Source organism: Lepidochelys kempii, chromosome 13, assembly GCF_965140285.1.
Source record: "Lepidochelys kempii isolate rLepKem1 chromosome 13, rLepKem1.hap1, whole genome shotgun sequence".
NCBI lineage: Eukaryota > Metazoa > Chordata > Testudines > Cheloniidae > Lepidochelys > Lepidochelys kempii.
In genome coordinates this window covers 36124423-36144320 of record NC_136392.1, presented here as the reverse complement: position 1 = coordinate 36144320, position 19898 = coordinate 36124423, and the positions used below count along the sequence as shown (strand labels likewise).

At 40.9% G+C, this 19898-nt stretch overlaps 1 protein-coding gene and 2 pseudogenes across 3 annotated transcripts in view; 2 read left to right on the top strand and 1 right to left on the bottom strand.

The window, feature by feature from the left end:
• The window catches only part of LOC140896733 (zinc finger and SCAN domain-containing protein 29-like), a 22859-nt gene extending 8416 nt beyond the window's left edge, over positions 1-14443 (bottom strand). The window contains exons 1-2 of one of the 3 annotated variants that reach the window (XR_013634511.1): positions 13085-14443; positions 8803-9293 (exon numbers count right to left, since the gene is read on the bottom strand). Coding sequence is in view for 1 of the 3 variants with exons in the window: in XM_073308781.2 (XP_073164882.2) it covers positions 13085-13186 (102 nt within the window). In the remaining 2 variants the exon portion in view is untranslated. Of the gene's footprint in view, positions 1-8802; positions 9294-13084 lie in introns of those variants that run through there. The other 2 variants (XR_013634510.1, XM_073308781.2) reach the window with 2 other exon arrangements.
• LOC140896627 (olfactory receptor 11L1-like) lies at positions 4490-6643 on the top strand (annotated as a pseudogene).
• Positions 13012-19898, top strand: LOC144929196 (olfactory receptor 11L1-like; annotated as a pseudogene).

Genomic DNA, 19898 nt, shown 5'->3' with positions numbered 1-19898 from the left:
AAAAGTAAGCTTAGGTGGTTTTCATGCAGGTCCCCACATCTGTACCCTAGAGTTCAGAGTGGGGAAGGAACCTTGACAAGGGCATTGAACTAGATGACCTCCTGAGGTCTCTTCCAACCTTAATCTTCTATGATTCTATTATTCTGAGTGTGTAGGAGAAAAAGCAGGAAGAGATTTCAGAGTTTTTGTCTCTGATACCTTTGCTTTAATAGCAAGGATCTGCTACTTCTCTTTAAACATATATGTATTTTATTGCTCATAAAATTTGGAAAAATAAACAACCTCTCTCTCTCTCTCCATATATTCATCTCATTCTGTCTATATATCTCTGTAATTCTCCAGCTTTTCATTTTTCTACAGGCACATTCTTCCTTCTGGATAAAAATGACTCTCTAATTTCTCTCTTGATGAGTTTTCATTTTTATTTCCCTTACATTTCTTTATATGGGGTTGGATTCTGATCTCAGTTGCACTTTTGTAAATCCATATGAAGCTGATGCAATTTACCCTGGAGTAACTGAGATCAGGAAACAGCCTGTGATGTGTGTTTAGGGGTTTTTTTGTGCATCTTTGTCTGTTTCTCAGCTCCATCTATCAAATGGTGCAAATTTTTCTTTGAATCTACTGTGCTAGAGGACAGCTGGATAGACCTTCAGACAAACCACAGCCTCTTTGGTGTTTCAGTTTGTGTCTTACGGGGTATATCTATACTACATCTGGGCAATGTAATTCCCTGCTCTGGTAGACCTACACACACTAGCTTTGATTGAGCTATTGTGCTAAAAATTGCAGTGTAGCCTCAGTGGCACAGCCTAGCTGTCCGAGCCCGATCCCACCGGCAGTCCCAGGTACGTACACAGGTGGCTATCCCAAGCCGCTGCCTCTAGTGCCATGTTCTCACTGCTCATTTTCTCCTGCTAACTTGATCAAAGCTAGTCCATGTGTGTCTATCCAAGCTGGGAATTACACCTCCCTGCTGCAGGGGAGTCGTACCCGCGGTTGAACTCTAAACATCTTTCATTTCCAATCTATTGATTTTTGTCATATCTTCTAGATTTGTTGATGTGACACTGATGTGATAAAGATACTTCAAAATCCGAACTTAAAAGTCTCTATTTAGAGTTCAAGAGAGCTTATGGGTCTCAGATGGGACATTTCTGTAGTTCAATAGGGTTCCATGCTCTTGGTTCACCTATATTGGAAGCTCAACTTCTTAATGATATGAGTCTTCCTCTGTTTATTGACAACTTCATTTTTCCAGTGGAGAGATGCAGTGGCATGAGGTTAACTACTCCAGCTTTCAACCATGTAACTGACAGCACAACCTCACTGCGTGTACTCCATCAAGATATAATGGTTTTGTGTTTCTAGATACATATTCAAAGTTCACATCTTTTTTATTTATTTATTTATTTACCTCTCTTCATTTCTTTTCCTTTGAGATTCAGAATAGGTGTCTAGTTTTCCTCTGAGGGCGACATGTGTTGGCGTTGTCGGTTGCTGCTCCATGGGGGGTGGAACGACCACGGAGGGAAGTAGCAGCAGTTTCGTCACATGGAAGGAACACGGGTGTTTATTCCGTCTGGGATCATAAATGAGCTAGTCCCTTTCCCTTCCCTCTCATCTCAAGTGCCCATCGCGGGCCAATGGTACTTGCTACCCTTCTCGTATGGGGGATGAACAATGCATCCAAAGAGACATTAACATTGTGTGGGAATGGATGCAGGACAAAATGATACAATTAAGGCAGTAAAACCAGGCATTATGGGTAGGGTCTCCTTCCATATATAGATTCTGAGTTAGGTAGGTTAAAGGAATCAGGATAGAAAATTGTCTTGTTGGACCATATCCTGATGCAAGAATCCAGAGTCCAAAGGTTGATGTCTGCAATTCAAGCTGCCCCCTTCATCCCCCGACTGGTGCCTCATCTTAGAGGTGGAAAACTTCCTCTGTCATTTTCTAAAGTTTAATGTCTGTTAATGTCTGTTCATCAGATTTGGAGATGGAAACCGATGTGATTACTTTTGAGGTCATTTTGGGAGTGATTTTAAAAAGGTATCGGGAGCCTAGTTGGATTTTTCAACAGCATTCTCTAGTTTTTCTTTAGTTTTTGGTGCCTTAGGGTGTTTCTGAAAATCCCCCTATGCACGTTAATACCTTTAAAAATGGCTATTTTTTGTTAACTGAAATCAGAACTTTGCTATGTGTGTATATATGTCAGTTTAACTTTTTAAATAAAAATAATTGATATAAAATAAAAATTAATGTATAATAATGTGTATACATAATATGATAAAATAAACCAAAATAAAATATCACCACTTTTACATGGCCTTCACTCAGTGTTTTGAATACATTATATCCTTGCTCAACATTTGTTTCATTTCAAATTACTTTTTTTCAAAAATGAAAATTTCACTAAAATTGTTTTTTTTTAAATTTTTCCCCCAAATTTATTTAACAAAAAGTATTTTTCAGTGTGTTTAAGTTTGGGGTTTTCTTTCATTCTTTCACTGAATACCAAAAAATGAAAACATTTTGGTTATCCAGTTTTCCAAAATTCCATATTTTCATGGACAACTTTGATGTTTCCCTTTCAACATTTTTCATCCAGTGCTTGCTACAGTAAAATGTCTGTCATATATGATTGCTGAGAAAATGAATTAATTGTTGATTTTAATAAATCATTTTGAGGGAAAAGGGAATGTTTTATGGCTCCAACTCAGGATAGACTTTAAGGATGTGCTTAACTTTAAAAATGTGCTTTAAGTCCTTTCTAAGCAAATTCAGTGACTATTTAAATCAAGAGGAGTTTTGCTAAGATTTCACCCATTAACTCCAACAGGACTTCAGAACATGATTAAAGTCATTATCCTAACGGGATAATGCTAAAGACACTGAATAGACAATGATAACTTCTCTGAGTAATTTTTAAACCAGCCTAGCAAAGATTTTATATCGTTTAGGTTGGTTTAAAAACTTTAAAGCAATTATTTTTTTCTCTATTGAATTCTATAGGCTTCTAGAGTTTTGTTTTTTAAAAGAAACTTTACTAGTTTTATCTCTAGGCTTTTAGTTTAAATGTTCAGGGGCTTTTTATTTATCTTATTAGTGATTGCTCGTTACGGAATCATTTATAATTATTAAGATGCAGAGGAAATTTCATTATAAGCCGTAACATGGGATTCTCAAATGGGGCCCTAAAGAATTTAGGCTCGCTACTGCTACAGAAATTAAATGGGAATTAGGGGTAAAATTTTCAAAAGCACCCCTAAGCAGCTTAACATTCTAAATCCCATTTTCAAAAGTCACCTAGGCACTCAGACACACATTTTAAGGGTATGTAGGGTGCCTAGTGTGGTTTTCAAAAGCACCTATATCCCTAACATCTATTGATTTAAAATACCTTTATAATACCTCAATACCTTTAAAACTCTGGCCCTTCGCCTAAGTCTTATTGACAGTCAATAGTACTAAGGTTCCTAAGTCCATTGGGCTATTTAAAAATTTGAGTGTAAAGTAGATGCAAAAATATTACCATTGCTGCTGGAGAATAGAAACATCCAGTCTGGAATTTCCCCCCACAGCTTTTAAATCCCTTTGCAAAGGAAGGAGAGAGCAAGGCTCATATACCTATATAGAATTCAGTGCTTTCCGTCTGGATGTTTTGACTGGAAGGTCTGTCAAAATATTATTTTAGACTGATACAATTTCAGTCTTGAAAGCAAATTAGACGCCATTGATATTATTTTTACTAATATGCATTTGTGCTGGGCTAATAAAATGTTGTGCATATTGAAACTGAGAGAGAGAGAGAGAGAGAGAGAGAGAGAGAGAGAGAGAGAGAGAGATCAGCTGCTTTAAGAAATTTTTGTAAACACAAGATGATCTGGACAATGAATAAAATAAACAACAATATTTTTCCCACCAGTGCAACCAAACATATCTTTGTGTTTCATGGTGTTCACATCAGGTATCCCCATCAGAGCTAATTCTGTGGCTGAATTTTAGAAAGAACAGAACATTTGTATGATCTGTTATAATATTTTCTGCAATTCCAGCTGTGCCTCTGATAGCGATGTATCCTGTGGAAACCCTGCATTTGAAGAACACTTCCTTGTCAGGTTAAAAAGTGAAACATCAGCGAACCAGATTAGACTGTATTTTATTTTATTTTACTTGGGCTGTGCTGTGATATTAATTCCTGGCATCAGAAGTGTAATCTCATTTTAGCAGCCCCTTTGTTCTCTAATATATCAGGACTCCCATTGGATGGGTTTAATCCTCCATCCCCATGGAAATTTTTTCATTTTTCATTGAAAAAGCCAAAACCTGAAAATTGTTTCTTTGGTGGAGAGTGGATGTTCTGGGATTTTCAGCAACTGAATGCAAACCTATTTGTCAATGTACTAAATATTTTCAGCCAAAGGCTGCTCAAAACTGAAACATGTTCATATTTTAAAAAAAAAACAAAAAAAAAAACGTTTGGGGTTTACAGATTTCAGACGAAATTTGGTGAAAATCATATACTTTCCATGAAGACTTTCAGTTACTCCAAACCCCAGTATTCCATTACAAAATCTTAATCAGTCCTAATCCAAAGGGAAATGAAGCTGTTTTCTGATTTTTTGAAGTGTAGTGGAGTTTCCAGAAACACACAGTTTTTCTTTGCTCTGTTAGTGAAGAAGATAGGTACTCACACCTTAAATAACATATCACAGTAGTCCTGATACCAAGCAACCTGGACACTTTCCTGGAGGCTTGATCAAGTAACAGAAAATTATAGAATTGTAGGGCTGGAAGGGAGCTCAAGAAGTTTTCAAGTCCAGGCCACCTGGAAACCAAGGAAACCTGGACCATCCCTGAGAGCTATTTGTCTAACCTTTTCTTAACCATCTCTAATGATGGGGATTCTATGAAGAGAGGGCATAGATTTTTGAACATTTCTGCAATTAAACTGATGACATTTCAGTTCACTGCGATATTCAACTTATATTGCAGAGTTTGTTAGTTTTCATCTAGTTCGACAATGAATTGACTTAAAAGTTGAGTTTATCTTTAAAATATATTAACAAGTTTGCTTCATTTCCCCTAGATACATCCCAGGGCAAATGCTAACTGTAGAAATCAAACGTCCATTGAGGAATTTGTCCTCCTGGGATTTGGGAATCTCCCGGAACTTCAGATTCTTCTCTGCTTCCTGTTTCTAGTGATCTCCATAGTGACCATGGCTGGAAAATATCCTCATTGTTGTGCTAGATGTGGCTGATCAGCACCTTCACACCCCTATGTACTTCCTCCTGGGGAACTTGTCCTGCTTGGAGATCTGCTACACCTCCAGCATCCTGCCCTGGGTGCTGGCCAGTCTCCTCACGGGGGACAGAACCATTTCTGTTAGTGGCTGCATGACACAATTTTATTGTTTTGGTATCCTAGCAGCCACAGAATACTATCTGCTAGCAGTGATGTCTTACGATTGGTATCTAGTGATCTGCAATCCACTCTGTTATGCCACTCTGATGAACGGCAGTGTTTGTTTCCAGCTCGCGGCTTGTTCCTGGACAAGTGGCTTTCTGAGCAGTACCATAGTAATCATTTTAATGGCTAAAATAAAGTTTTGTGGCTCCAATGAAATTGACTATTTCTTTTGTGATTCCTCACCCATCATAAAACTATCCTCTACTGTTCCCCAGTTTCTAGAACTCACCATTTTCATGGTCTCCTGCGTCAGGTGACTAGTCCCATTTCTATTCACATTGGCATCCTACGTTTGCATCATCAACACCATCCTGAGAATTCCTTCCACCACCGGGAGGCAAAAGGCATTTTCTACCTGCTCCTCTCACATTGTCACTGTCACAACATTTTATGGGACTCTGATTATTGGCTGCATGGTTCCAATTGCCCACCATTCAAAGGACTTATACAAGGTATTTTCTGTCTTCTAAACAGTCCTGACCCACATGGTCAACCCCCTCATCTACAGTCTGAGGAACAAAGAGGTCAAAGAGGCCCCGAGAAGGGCTGTCAGTAAGTTTCTGGCTTTTGCAAGACTTCAGACTGTAAAATTAACAGATCTCTATCAGTCACCTACAGCAGGAGATTCTGGAAGACTGGCACCTCTCCCCAATCAGCTAATTTTGATCTTTGCAGTTGTAAAATAAGATTGAGATTTTTAAAAGGGACTTTAGGGGTTAGGAGCACTGTATTCCATGCTTTGATTTTCCAGAAACTTTTGGAGGGTTACTTAGGGTGATATCTCAAAGGAGTTGAAGGGAGTTAAACACCTACATTGGAGTTAATCACCAAAGGGATTTAATCACCTAAATTGGAAGTTGAGTCACCTAATTCCTTCACATTTCTTTGGAAATCCTGCCCTAAAACTTTGGCAGACATGGATTTCACTGAATTTTAGGACTGATACTTGCTGCTGCTGCCTTTAGGGAGCAGTATTCGTATGGTATGCTTTGGCTGATATTTTTCTTTTCCAGGTGATGGAGGATAATTTGGGGAGAGGGGAGAAGGAAGGGGGAAACAATGATTGCATGAGTGAGAAAAATAAATCTGAATTCAAATGCAATGTTAACTGTTGTAGATGCCTGTGGAATTACATCATGCTTCCCTTTGCAAATCTAATAATAAAACAGGGCAACTGCATAAAAGTTTGGGTCAATATTTTTTTGGTCTTTGAGTCATATTTTAAGGTCAGAAGGGACTCTGATCTAGTCTTCATGACACAGGCCAAAGAACGTGACCAGCCATCTATGTTTCCCACTCCCTCCTATCTGGACTTTTCAGAGTCTCTGATTACCCTAGATTTACTGAGCTGGTCAGTGGAGATGCACTGATTCACAGAAACTCTGGACTCTTTCTTTTAAGGCATATTTCAACATTGTGGGCCTGATTCAACACTGGCTTACTTAGTCTCTATATATGCTACTTTTCATTTGAATCAAAGCCTTCTGGTAGGGGAAATTCTTTCCAGCAGTTTATAGATAGACCCATTGTGACTGAGATTTCCAAAGAAACTAGGAAGACTTTCTAAAGAACCGGTAAATAACAGGCCACTAAATTTCACCCAGTTACCCCTGTGTTGAGGCCAATAACTTACAGATTTATAAATTACCAATTTATAAATTTATAAAAATTTACCGATGAAGTGGGTATTCACCCACGAAAGCTTATGCTCCAATACATCTGTTAGTCTATAAGGTGTCACAGGACTCTTTGCTGCTTTTACAGATCCAGACTAACACAGCCCACCCCTCTGATACTTATAAATGTATAGATTCCGGGGCTAGAAAGGACGGTTGTGATCATCTACTCTGACTTTTTGTCAGTCACTTGCTGGTTTTAACTGGAGTAAATGGTGGATTCTGTGTAACTTGAAATCTTTAAATCATGATTTGAAGACTTTAGTAACTTAGCCAGAGGTTATGGGCCTCTTACAGGAGTGGGCTGCTGAGCTTCTCTGGTCTGTGATGTGCAGGAGGTCAGACTAGATGATCATGATGATCTCTTCTGGCCTTAAAGTCTGTGAGTCTAAGACTCTACTTGGCTCTCTCACACATTCACTGTGTGTCTTGGAGATGCTGTTGAATCTCCCCTTGCCTCAGTTTCCCTTGTGCATAATGATGCACTTGGATGCTGGGAGAATAAATCCATGAATGTGTGTGACACTCCCTGATGCCACATTGATGGGCATATTAGAGCCTAGATAACGAAAAATGTGAAGTCACTAAGATGTGTGTGTGTAGACATTTGTGTCTCCATAGCAGTCTGGGACCTGAGGCTAGGCTTTTCACGAGTGTCTACATGATTTAAGAGCACAGGTCCACTTGAAAGTCAGCGGCATCTCGGAAAATCCCAACCATGAACTGTACACTGAGTACATGAACAGGTGTCACACCCTCCCTTTCTCTGGCCACCCTGAAGACATGGGTGAGGGACTCCACTCTGTTTTTTTAAAGAGTCTCCTAAACAGCGATTGGGTGGGAAAATCTGCAATAGGTTTCTTGTAAGCATCTCTTCTTGGACTGTGGCACCATAATTGGAGGTGACCAGTGACCTCATCACCTGCATGTAGTAAGGAAGGCCATTTCCTTGGAGGATAGAAATTTGCCTCCATTCACTCTGGTGTTTGTACCGTCGACAGTGCTAGCATGTTATTGAGTTTTCCTTCTCATTAATCAATGTAAGCATCAAGGGAGATGTCGCCTTCCCACAGAAAGGATAAAAGCGAAATCTTGAGAGGGTCTCTCTTGTAGGAACTGGGCACAAGGCAAATAGCACCATATAGAACACTCGGAGTAGATCTCTTTCCTGGCACTGTTAAAGAACGTGAAGCAGATGATGGTAGAAGATAAACTGCAGAACCAGTATCCTGGTCTCTGAATCACTGGGAAAAGGGGCAGTATCTGAAAATCCGCCTCACTTAGAACAGATTTAAAGGTAAAACATTTCCACCATTTCTGTTTCAATTAAATCATGGGATTTTGAAGTGGCAAACATGAGCTTCTCTGCACCATACTCCGGCCACCTCACCGGGGTGGTGGGGAAGAATGGTCTTTAACAGGCTAGGAATATTCTATGTGCTGTGTCAAAACTATGTCTTATCATGCTTCTTCTTCTCCGGAATCACTGGGAATGTTGATGAATGTGAATAATTGACTGATCTGAATAATTCCATAGACCAGATTAAAATGAGGAGTAATTCCATTATTATATGAAATAGAATTAAAAGAAGATACACATGTCAAGAAGGTCTGAAAAAACACAGAAGGGTTCAAAGATAGATAGATAGATAGATAGATAGATAGATAGATAGATAGATAGATGTGTATGGGGACAGGTCTTTCTTTCTTTCTTTCTTTCTTTCTTTCTTTCTTTCTTTCTTTCTTTCTTTCTTTCTTTCTTTCTTTCTGTGACTCTGCTACATTTTGAGCATTCATCTTTCATACAATTAATGCACATTTCTTTATACAAAACTTGATACTGTAAGAGACATTCTTTTTGAAAAGACAAACGTTTCAGTAGAGCACTCTGCTTCAGTCATCCGTACATGAACACTGGGGCTCAAATTCTGCAAGGAGCTTAATATCTTTTGAGTGCTTCTGGGTCTCTTCCACACACCACTGATGCCAATGACATTAATTCTCCAGTGATTAGGATCATCTCTTGTCAATTATGCCTCTGAAAAGTAGGTAAACAATGTTGCCGCTGCTGTGACTGAAGAGCTTTGATTAGGTAGTATTCTCTGCAGATCTGTAGCTGGGTACACAAAACATGAAAGTCTGTGGAGGGTTGGGAGTCCCAGTGTCCTGCCATGTAAAATGTCCTGCCTATTCATCCATCTTTGCATGGTGAAGGCAACATTAACATATCTATTTCTATATTGATACTGACATCAATATAGACATCGATACATATATATAAAATGCTAACAGAAAATGTCTGGCCAAAATTTTCAAAGCTCATAAGACCTGATTTCCCTCCCCCACCCAAATAAAAAGAAATGAATGAATTAAAACGAACAGGAAATGAGCACCCAAAAGCACTAGGCAACTTTGCCAATCTCAGCCTAAATAGTGTCACATGGGCCTCCCTTGCCACACACGGTAACACCCTATACACATATAAATATTTACCACCAAGGTTTGACCAAAAAACTGAATTAAAGAATAAATTCTCACGGAGTCTTCCTGACTCTTTTTCCTGGTACTTTTTTCATAGTAAGTCTCAGGGCAGATCGGCACGAGGGGGAAAAGCTGATCCAAGCGACGCAATTTGAGTTACATTAGTAGCATAACTCAAGTCAACATAGCTTAGATCTACTTACCACAGGATCCACACTGCCCTGGGTTGATGGGAGAAACTGTCCCATCAACTCCTCTTAGGCTATGTCTACACTACTGCGGTAAGTCGACCTACGCTACGCAACTCCAGCTACTGACTGAAAATCTCCAGTCGACTTACCTTACTCTTCTCATCGGGGGTAGAGTACAGGAATCGACTGGAGAGCAATCTGCACTTGATTTGGCGGATCTTTACTAGACTCGCTAAATCGACCACCAGTGGATCAGTCTCAGAGCTTCAGTCCCTGACGTAGTGTAGACCTGCCCTTACTCATTCCGGTGGAGTACCGGAGTTGATTTCTGAGCGATCGGCAGTTGATTTAGTGGGTCTTCAGTAGACCCGCTAAATTGACCCCCGGTGAATCGATCGCCACAGCGTCAATCCTGGCTGTAGTGGAGGCCATCATCATCACCACTAGCATCTCTCTTTCTCTTGGAAAAGAGAAAGGTTTTATTGTTTGTTTCCTTCCTTCTTTTGTGGAGAATTTCAGCTGAAAATGTAAAGTTTTCAGCAGTTTTTAGCTAAAAATGTTTGGTTCTTTGTTGCCAAAACCAAAATATATGGGATTTTTTCTGGACTTCTCTGAACAGTCATTTTTTCTGCTAAAAAAAAAAAAAAAAACCTGCCAGGCTCTAGATGCTGATTGAATAGATAGCAAATGTTGCAATTGTAATTCATAATTATTGTTAGGGGACTTATTCCTTCACTCACTTACTTCTCTGGTCCTTCTCGCATGAACAGAGAGCAACAATACCCAAAGTCCAAAGGTGCAAACAATTCGATGTTTATTGGGGTGAACTTCCAGCAAGCATGAATCCAGTTTCCTTCCTTAGTGTCCCCCTTCCCAACTCTGACACCACAGAGTCTTACACCTGTGTCCCTGTTCCCATTCCTACCCTTAGCCAAACATGATTTCAATTTCCCCACCCCCATTCCCTGTTCCCATTTCCCCCTTTAGCAAAACATGATTCCAACTTCCTTACCCCCATTCCCTGTTCCCATTTCCCCCTTTCGCAAAACATGATTCCAATTTCCTTACCCCCATTCCCTGTTCCCATCTCCCCCACCCACACACCCACCCCCTCACTTCCTGATTGACTGCAGACTATATAGTAAAACTTAAGTTCGGCTTTGCTATACCTTAACCAATCATTTTCCTGAAATTTAACCAACCAATCCTAACATATTGTAACATGATTATGTAACCAATTATATCCCACCACCTTAATTAGTTTACACCCAGCAAAATTAATTATACAGCAGACAGGAACAATCACAGAACCAGACAGAGATTATGCAGGCAAACAATAGCAAAGTGGGAACTATAATGACAAAACAATACAGAAGTGAGGATTTCACATCCCAGCTAGTGAGAAGTGAGTTCTTGCCAGACAGGATGCTATCAAACTAAGTTTCCTTTTACATTTTCTAGGCACTTCCCTTTCTCTGGAGGCGATGGGCACTATTAGGACAGGATTGTATTCCTAACAGCCGAATAGCACCTTCTTTCAGTGTGACTAGTTTGGAATGTGAGGCTGTGACCGTTCGCTTCCCAGCTTACGGCTGCCTCTGCTGCTTAGCCAAAGGCCTTGGCCTAAGAACAGGGCCTCAGACTGTCACAGTAAGAGAAGGACCCTGCACCGGCAGACAGTGATTTTGATTCTTTCTTGTATACCTGTATAACTAGCCAAGTGATAAGAATACACCTAAATTCTTTGAGTACAGGCCTTTACCGACAGGCCTGAATATCTATATCCTAACAATTATATGCTTAAATTTGCTCTCTATATTAATACCCTAACATATTTAATTTAAATAGCAAACTTACTGTTTTGGTCTCTGGAATTTTTCCCAGCTTTTGATGAAATTTGGTCCTCCAGTGCTAGGTATTATTTGTCATTAATCTAATCTAATCTAATCTAATCTATCTACCACTGTATTACCTTAGATCCTTTACCCTAGACAGCTACACCCTATTGTTTGTGTTGGGTAGAACTGTCTGAGAGGGGCTGGGAAGGGAGATGGGGAGGAGGTACTAGTTACCAGAAAAAGTTACCAGAAGCCTGATGTTCACTAGCATTCAGGCCCACCCATTTGGTGGTCCAGGTAAAGGATGCTCTCTGATCCTCTAAACCTCCAGCCCCCAAGAACACCACAACCCCTAATCGATCCCTCTAAACCCTAACCACAAGGTCACTGCCTCACGCACCCCTGAATCCAGAACCTATGTAATCACATTGATTCAGATATTAATGGAAATTAAAGCAGATTAAAAATTTCCATTTGGAACATTTTTATTACAGAAAATAATGTTGATTGAAATCAGAACTTGCCATGTGTATATGTCAATTTCATTGTATTTTTAAAAAAAAAGTAACCATAGAAGTTTAAAAGTGTAATTTAAAAATAAAAATGGAAACGAAATGTGCTGGTATGAGTCAATGAGACCTGTGCTCCCAGTTACACTTTAGGAGCTTCTGGGCCCCCTCCCCATTCATTTCGCTCTACCCCTCAGGAACGGGGCTAGACAGCAGTCTGACTCCGGCCATGGGGGCCACCCCAGCCCTGGGAGTGAGGGGCGGCGCCGCCCCGGCTTCCGAACCCCACAGGCAAAGCCCGGCGGGAACCTCAGACACTAAAACACCATCATCACACTCGGATGGGTATCGGAGGTTCTCTGATACAGATGCTACATTTCTTTAAAGTACTCATTAAAAATCAACTGTAACACATTACTGTATTTACTTGTAAGTTCTCGGGCAGTTCATAAGAGTCGCAAACAGTAGAGGGACATTGTAATTAACCTAAAACCAAGCACTGCAGACACTGAAAAGCTGAGCTAAGATTACATTGAAAAGAAAGCCACGTTTGTTCCAGTAAGAAATGTCCAGTTAGGCAACCGACCAGCGTTAAATCTAAACGAAACGATCCTTAAATCTAATCAGGATTGACTCAAAACAACAATTACCTATGTTTTCTTACAGAAATGAAAAACAGTTTAATACAATCTGGAAAAAAAGAAATATTTTGGGTGGATTTTTAGCGATTTTGAGTAGGTGCACAGACGATAGTTAAGGTTTATAAATAAGGTTTTTGAAAGGCGTAGTTTTTAAAATGTCGAAATAAAACTTGAAGGGCTCTGTGTAAGCTGGAAGTTTGTCTCTCTCACCAAGGGCAGTGGGACCAGTAACAGATATGCCCGGACCCGCCTTGTCTCTCTGAAACAAACCTGAGGCCGTGTCCGCACTGACGAGTTGACAGCAGCGTAGCGGAGCCCGCCGCTGAGCGGAGCGCTCCCGTAGCCAGGTTTTGCGGACGGAAGTGCGAGCATAGCGTCGGTGTCAGAGGCCCTCCGGTAACCAGCCCCGTGTGGCGATGGTGTTTCAGTCTCTGTGGTCACCAATCAGATGAAACGGAACGTTAAAGGCAGGTGTTTCTGTCCCCTTCCTGCTGCGAGCGCAACGGGGCCCGGCTCTGGAAGTCTCCATGAGCTGCGATCCGCGCGGCGTCCCCGGAGGCAGTTCCAGGAGGGCGGGGCGATTCCCCGCCCAGCCCGGCCAGGGGCCGCGTTGCCCTTTTCACTTGGCTCATTCCGAAGGCTTGGCCCGGAGCCGTGACACAAGGTTGTGTGAGCTGGGTACACGCTGGGAAAAGCCCTGAGTGGGGGGACTCAGGCAGGTGCAGAGAGGGGAGCGGAGCCCGGAGGCCCTCCAGCCTGGCTCGCTCCCTCCCTCCCCTCTCCACCTATTACCTTGTGTACCCCGCTGCGGCTGGGCTGAATCTCGCCCCAGGGGGCCCAGCCGAGGGACACCCCGTCTCTCTCTCGCTCTCCCGGGGGTCTCTCCCGGAGTCAGGGTCACCGTCCACTGACGGAAGAGGTGCCTGGAGGTTGCGGGGAGTCTCGCTTGCTCAAGCGGAGATGACCCCCGTCCAAGGCAGAGTGGCGCCTGCCGACACGCCCCGCTCCGGCGGGGTCTGTACACCAGCTACCTCGTCCCTGGAGCGCAGGGTCTCGCCTCTGCCCACACGGAGGGGAGCCCTCATTGCTCAGTGTATAACAGGGGGGTCGCATATAGCCTCCTGTACAACAAGAGCAAGAGCCTTGTGTCCAGCAAGTATAAATGGGACTGGTTCCCCCCGAGCTTTGTCTGTGGGTCCAGAAGCCACGGGTGGGCGCCGCCCCTCACTCCCAGACTGGGGTGGCCGCATGGCCGGAGTGAGACTGCTGTCCAGCCCCGTCCGCATGGGGCACAGAGAGAGGGGGGTTTGCTGAAGAAGCCCTTGCCCCTGTGATGATTGGGGTTGACCAGATGGCCTGATTTTATAGGGACAGGCCCGATTTTTGTGTCTTTTTCTTATATAGAGGCTCTTATTACCCCCCACCCCTCCCGATTTTTCACACTTGCTATCTGGTCACCCTTATAGCGATCATACATCCCCCATATAGGAGGAGCAGCTGAGACATGCCCATATGATAACAGCAGGGGGTCCTGAGAAAGTCTGGCCTCTGGAAAATTCCTTCCTGAACCTAAACCTGGTGATCAGTCTCACCCTCAGCAGGTGAACAAGGCCCAGTCAGGCATCTGGAAAGGACTGACTGGGTCTACCCCAACTCGTACCCGATAGGGGTGGGGGGGGGGATTGTTAAAACTGTCCACACACACACAGTGCGGGGGCGGGGGGCAGGGTGGGGACGGACTGCTGAGAAGCTCCTCAGCTGTGATTGGGCGCACGGGTCAGGTCCCATGGTCTCTCACCCACCACATTTCAGTTTCAAAGTTCACATCTTTTTTATTTATTTATTTATTTACCTCTCTTCATTTCTTTTCCTTTGAGATTCAGAATAGGTGTCTAGTTTTCCTCTGAGGGCGACATGTGTTGGCGTTGTCGGTTGCTGCTCCATGGGGGGTGGAACGACCACGGAGGGAAGTAGCAGCAGTTTCGTCACATGGAAGGAACACGGGTGTTTATTCCGTCTGGGATCATAAATGAGCTAGTCCCTTTCCCTTCCCTCTCATCTCAAGTGCCCATCGCGGGCCAATGGTACTTGCTACCCTTCTCGTATGGGGGATGAACAATGCATCCAAAGAGACATTAACATTGTGTGGGAATGGATGCAGGACAAAATGATACAATTAAGGCAGTAAAACCAGGCATTATGGGTAGGGTCTCCTTCCATATATAGATTCTGAGTTAGGTAGGTTAAAGGAATCAGGATAGAAAATAGTCTTGTTGGACCATATCCTGATGCAAGAATCCAGAGTCCAAAGGTTGATGTCTGCAATTCAAGCTGCCCCCTTCATCCCCCGACTGGTGCCTCATCTTAGAGGTGGAAAACTTCCTCTGTCATTTTCTAAAGTTTAATGTCTGTTAATGTCTGTTCATCAGATTTGGAGATGGAAACCGATGTGATTACTTTTGAGGTCATTTTGGGAGTGATTTTAAAAAGGTATCGGGAGCCTAGTTGGATTTTTCAACAGCATTCTCTAGTTTTTCTTTAGTTTTTGGTGCCTTAGGGTGTTTCTGAAAATCCCCCTATGCACGTTAATACCTTTAAAAATGGCTATTTTTTGTTAACTGAAATCAGAACTTTGCTATGTGTGTATATATGTCAGTTTAACTTTTTAAATAAAAATAATTGATATAAAATAAAAATTAATGTATAATAATGTGTATACATAATATGATAAAATAAACCAAAATAAAATATCACCACTTTTACATGGCCTTCACTCAGTGTTTTGAATACATTATATCCTTGCTCAACATTTGTTTCATTTCAAATTACTTTTTTTCAAAAATGAAAATTTCACTAAAATTGTTTTTTTTTAATTTTTCCCCCAAATTTATTTAACAAAAAGTATTTTTCAGTGTGTTTAAGTTTGGGGTTTTCTTTCATTCTTTCACTGAATACCAAAAAATGAAAACATTTTGGTTATCCAGTTTTCCAAAATTCCATATTTTCATGGACAACTTTGATGTTTCCCTTTCAACATTTTTCATCCAGTGCTTGCTACAGTAAAATGTCTGTCATATATGATTGCTGAGAAAATGAATTAATTGTTGATTTTAATAAATCATTTTGAGGGAAAAGGGAATGTTTTATGGCTCCAACTCAGGATAGACTTTAAGGATGTGCTTAACTTTAAAAATGTGCTTTAAGTCCTTTCTAAGCAAATTCAGTGACTATTTAAATCAAGAGGAGTTTTGCTAAGATTTCACCCATTAACTCCAACAGGACTTCAGAACATGATTAAAGTCATTATCCTAACGGGATAATGCTAAAGACACTGAATAGACAATGATAACTTCTCTGAGTAATTTTTAAACCAGCCTAGCAAAGATTTTATATCGTTTAGGTTGGTTTAAAAACTTTAAAGCAATTATTTTTTTCTCTATTGAATTCTATAGGCTTCTAGAGTTTTGTTTTTTAAAAGAAACTTTACTAGTTTTATCTCTAGGCTTTTAGTTTAAATGTTCAGGGGCTTTTTATTTATCTTATTAGTGATTGCTCGTTACGGAATCATTTATAATTATTAAGATGCAGAGGAAATTTCATTATAAGCCGTAACATGGGATTCTCAAATGGGGCCCTAAAGAATTTAGGCTCGCTACTGCTACAGAAATTAAATGGGAATTAGGGGTAAAATTTTCAAAAGCACCCCTAAGCAGCTTAACATTCTAAATCCCATTTTCAAAAGTCACCTAGGCACTCAGACACACATTTTAAGGGTATGTAGGGTGCCTAGTGTGGTTTTCAAAAGCACCTATATCCCTAACATCTATTGATTTAAAATACCTTTATAATACCTCAATACCTTTAAAACTCTGGCCCTTCGCCTAAGTCTTATTGACAGTCAATAGTACTAAGGTTCCTAAGTCCATTGGGCTATTTAAAAATTTGAGTGTAAAGTAGATGCAAAAATATTACCATTGCTGCTGGAGAATAGAAACATCCAGTCTGGAATTTCCCCCCACAGCTTTTAAATCCCTTTGCAAAGGAAGGAGAGAGCAAGGCTCATATACCTATATAGAATTCAGTGCTTTCCGTCTGGATGTTTTGACTGGAAGGTCTGTCAAAATATTATTTTAGACTGATACAATTTCAGTCTTGAAAGCAAATTAGACGCCATTGATATTATTTTTACTAATATGCATTTGTGCTGGGCTAATAAAATGTTGTGCATATTGAAACTGAGAGAGAGAGAGAGAGAGAGAGAGAGAGAGAGAGAGAGAGAGAGAGAGAGAGATCAGCTGCTTTAAGAAATTTTTGTAAACACAAGATGATCTGGACAATGAATAAAATAAACAACAATATTTTTCCCACCAGTGCAACCAAACATATCTTTGTGTTTCATGGTGTTCACATCAGGTATCCCCATCAGAGCTAATTCTGTGGCTGAATTTTAGAAAGAACAGAACATTTGTATGATCTGTTATAATATTTTCTGCAATTCCAGCTGTGCCTCTGATAGCGATGTATCCTGTGGAAACCCTGCATTTGAAGAACACTTCCTTGTCAGGTTAAAAAGTGAAACATCAGCGAACCAGATTAGACTGTATTTTATTTTATTTTACTTGGGCTGTGCTGTGATATTAATTCCTGGCATCAGAAGTGTAATCTCATTTTAGCAGCCCCTTTGTTCTCTAATATATCAGGACTCCCATTGGATGGGTTTAATCCTCCATCCCCATGGAAATTTTTTCATTTTTCATTGAAAAAGCCAAAACCTGAAAATTGTTTCTTTGGTGGAGAGTGGATGTTCTGGGATTTTCAGCAACTGAATGCAAACCTATTTGTCAATGTACTAAATATTTTCAGCCAAAGGCTGCTCAAAACTGAAACATGTTCATATTTAAAAAAAAAAAAAAAAAAAAAAAACGTTTGGGGTTTACAGATTTCAGACGAAATTTGGTGAAAATCATATACTTTCCATGAAGACTTTCAGTTACTCCAAACCCCAGTATTCCATTACAAAATCTTAATCAGTCCTAATCCAAAGGGAAATGAAGCTGTTTTCTGATTTTTTGAAGTGTAGTGGAGTTTCCAGAAACACACAGTTTTTCTTTGCTCTGTTAGTGAAGAAGATAGGTACTCACACCTTAAATAACATATCACAGTAGTCCTGATACCAAGCAACCTGGACACTTTCCTGGAGGCTTGATCAAGTAACAGAAAATTATAGAATTGTAGGGCTGGAAGGGAGCTCAAGAAGTTTTCAAGTCCAGGCCACCTGGAAACCAAGGAAACCTGGACCATCCCTGAGAGCTATTTGTCTAACCTTTTCTTAACCATCTCTAATGATGGGGATTCTATGAAGAGAGGGCATAGATTTTTGAACATTTCTGCAATTAAACTGATGACATTTCAGTTCACTGCGATATTCAACTTATATTGCAGAGTTTGTTAGTTTTCATCTAGTTCGACAATGAATTGACTTAAAAGTTGAGTTTATCTTTAAAATATATTAACAAGTTTGCTTCATTTCCCCTAGATACATCCCAGGGCAAATGCAAACTGTAGAAATCAAACGTCCATTGAGGAATTTGTCCTCCTGGGATTTGGGAATCTCCCGGAACTTCAGATTCTTCTCTGCTTCCTGTTTCTAGTGATCTCCATAGTGACCATGGCTGGAAAATATCCTCATTGTTGTGCTAGATGTGGCTGATCAGCACCTTCACACCCCTATGTACTTCCTCCTGGGGAACTTGTCCTGCTTGGAGATCTGCTACACCTCCAGCATCCTGCCCTGGGTGCTGGCCAGTCTCCTCACGGGGGACAGAACCATTTCTGTTAGTGGCTGCATGACACAATTTTATTGTTTTGGTATCCTAGCAGCCACAGAATACTATCTGCTAGCAGTGATGTCTTACGATTGGTATCTAGTGATCTGCAATCCACTCTGTTATGCCACTCTGATGAACGGCAGTGTTTGTTTCCAGCTCGCGGCTTGTTCCTGGACAAGTGGCTTTCTGAGCAGTACCATAGTAATCATTTTAATGGCTAAAATAAAGTTTTGTGGCTCCAATGAAATTGACTATTTCTTTTGTGATTCCTCACCCATCATAAAACTATCCTCTACTGTTCCCCAGTTTCTAGAACTCACCATTTTCATGGTCTCCTGCGTCAGGTGACTAGTCCCATTTCTATTCACATTGGCATCCTACGTTTGCATCATCAACACCATCCTGAGAATTCCTTCCACCACCGGGAGGCAAAAGGCATTTTCTACCTGCTCCTCTCACATTGTCACTGTCACAACATTTTATGGGACTCTGATTATTGGCTGCATGGTTCCAATTGCCCACCATTCAAAGGACTTATACAAGGTATTTTCTGTCTTCTAAACAGTCCTGACCCACATGGTCAACCCCCTCATCTACAGTCTGAGGAACAAAGAGGTCAAAGAGGCCCCGAGAAGGGCTGTCAGTAAGTTTCTGGCTTTTGCAAGACTTCAGACTGTAAAATTAACAGATCTCTATCAGTCACCTACAGCAGGAGATTCTGGAAGACTGGCACCTCTCCCCAATCAGCTAATTTTGATCTTTGCAGTTGTAAAATAAGATTGAGATTTTTAAAAGGGACTTTAGGGGTTAGGAGCACTGTATTCCATGCTTTGATTTTCCAGAAACTTTTGGAGGGTTACTTAGGGTGATATCTCAAAGGAGTTGAAGGGAGTTAAACACCTACATTGGAGTTAATCACCAAAGGGATTTAATCACCTAAATTGGAAGTTGAGTCACCTAATTCCTTCACATTTCTTTGGAAATCCTGCCCTAAAACTTTGGCAGACATGGATTTCACTGAATTTTAGGACTGATACTTGCTGCTGCTGCCTTTAGGGAGCAGTATTCGTATGGTATGCTTTGGCTGATATTTTTCTTTTCCAGGTGATGGAGGATAATTTGGGGAGAGGGGAGAAGGAAGGGGGAAACAATGATTGCATGAGTGAGAAAAATAAATCTGAATTCAAATGCAATGTTAACTGTTGTAGATGCCTGTGGAATTACATCATGCTTCCCTTTGCAAATCTAATAATAAA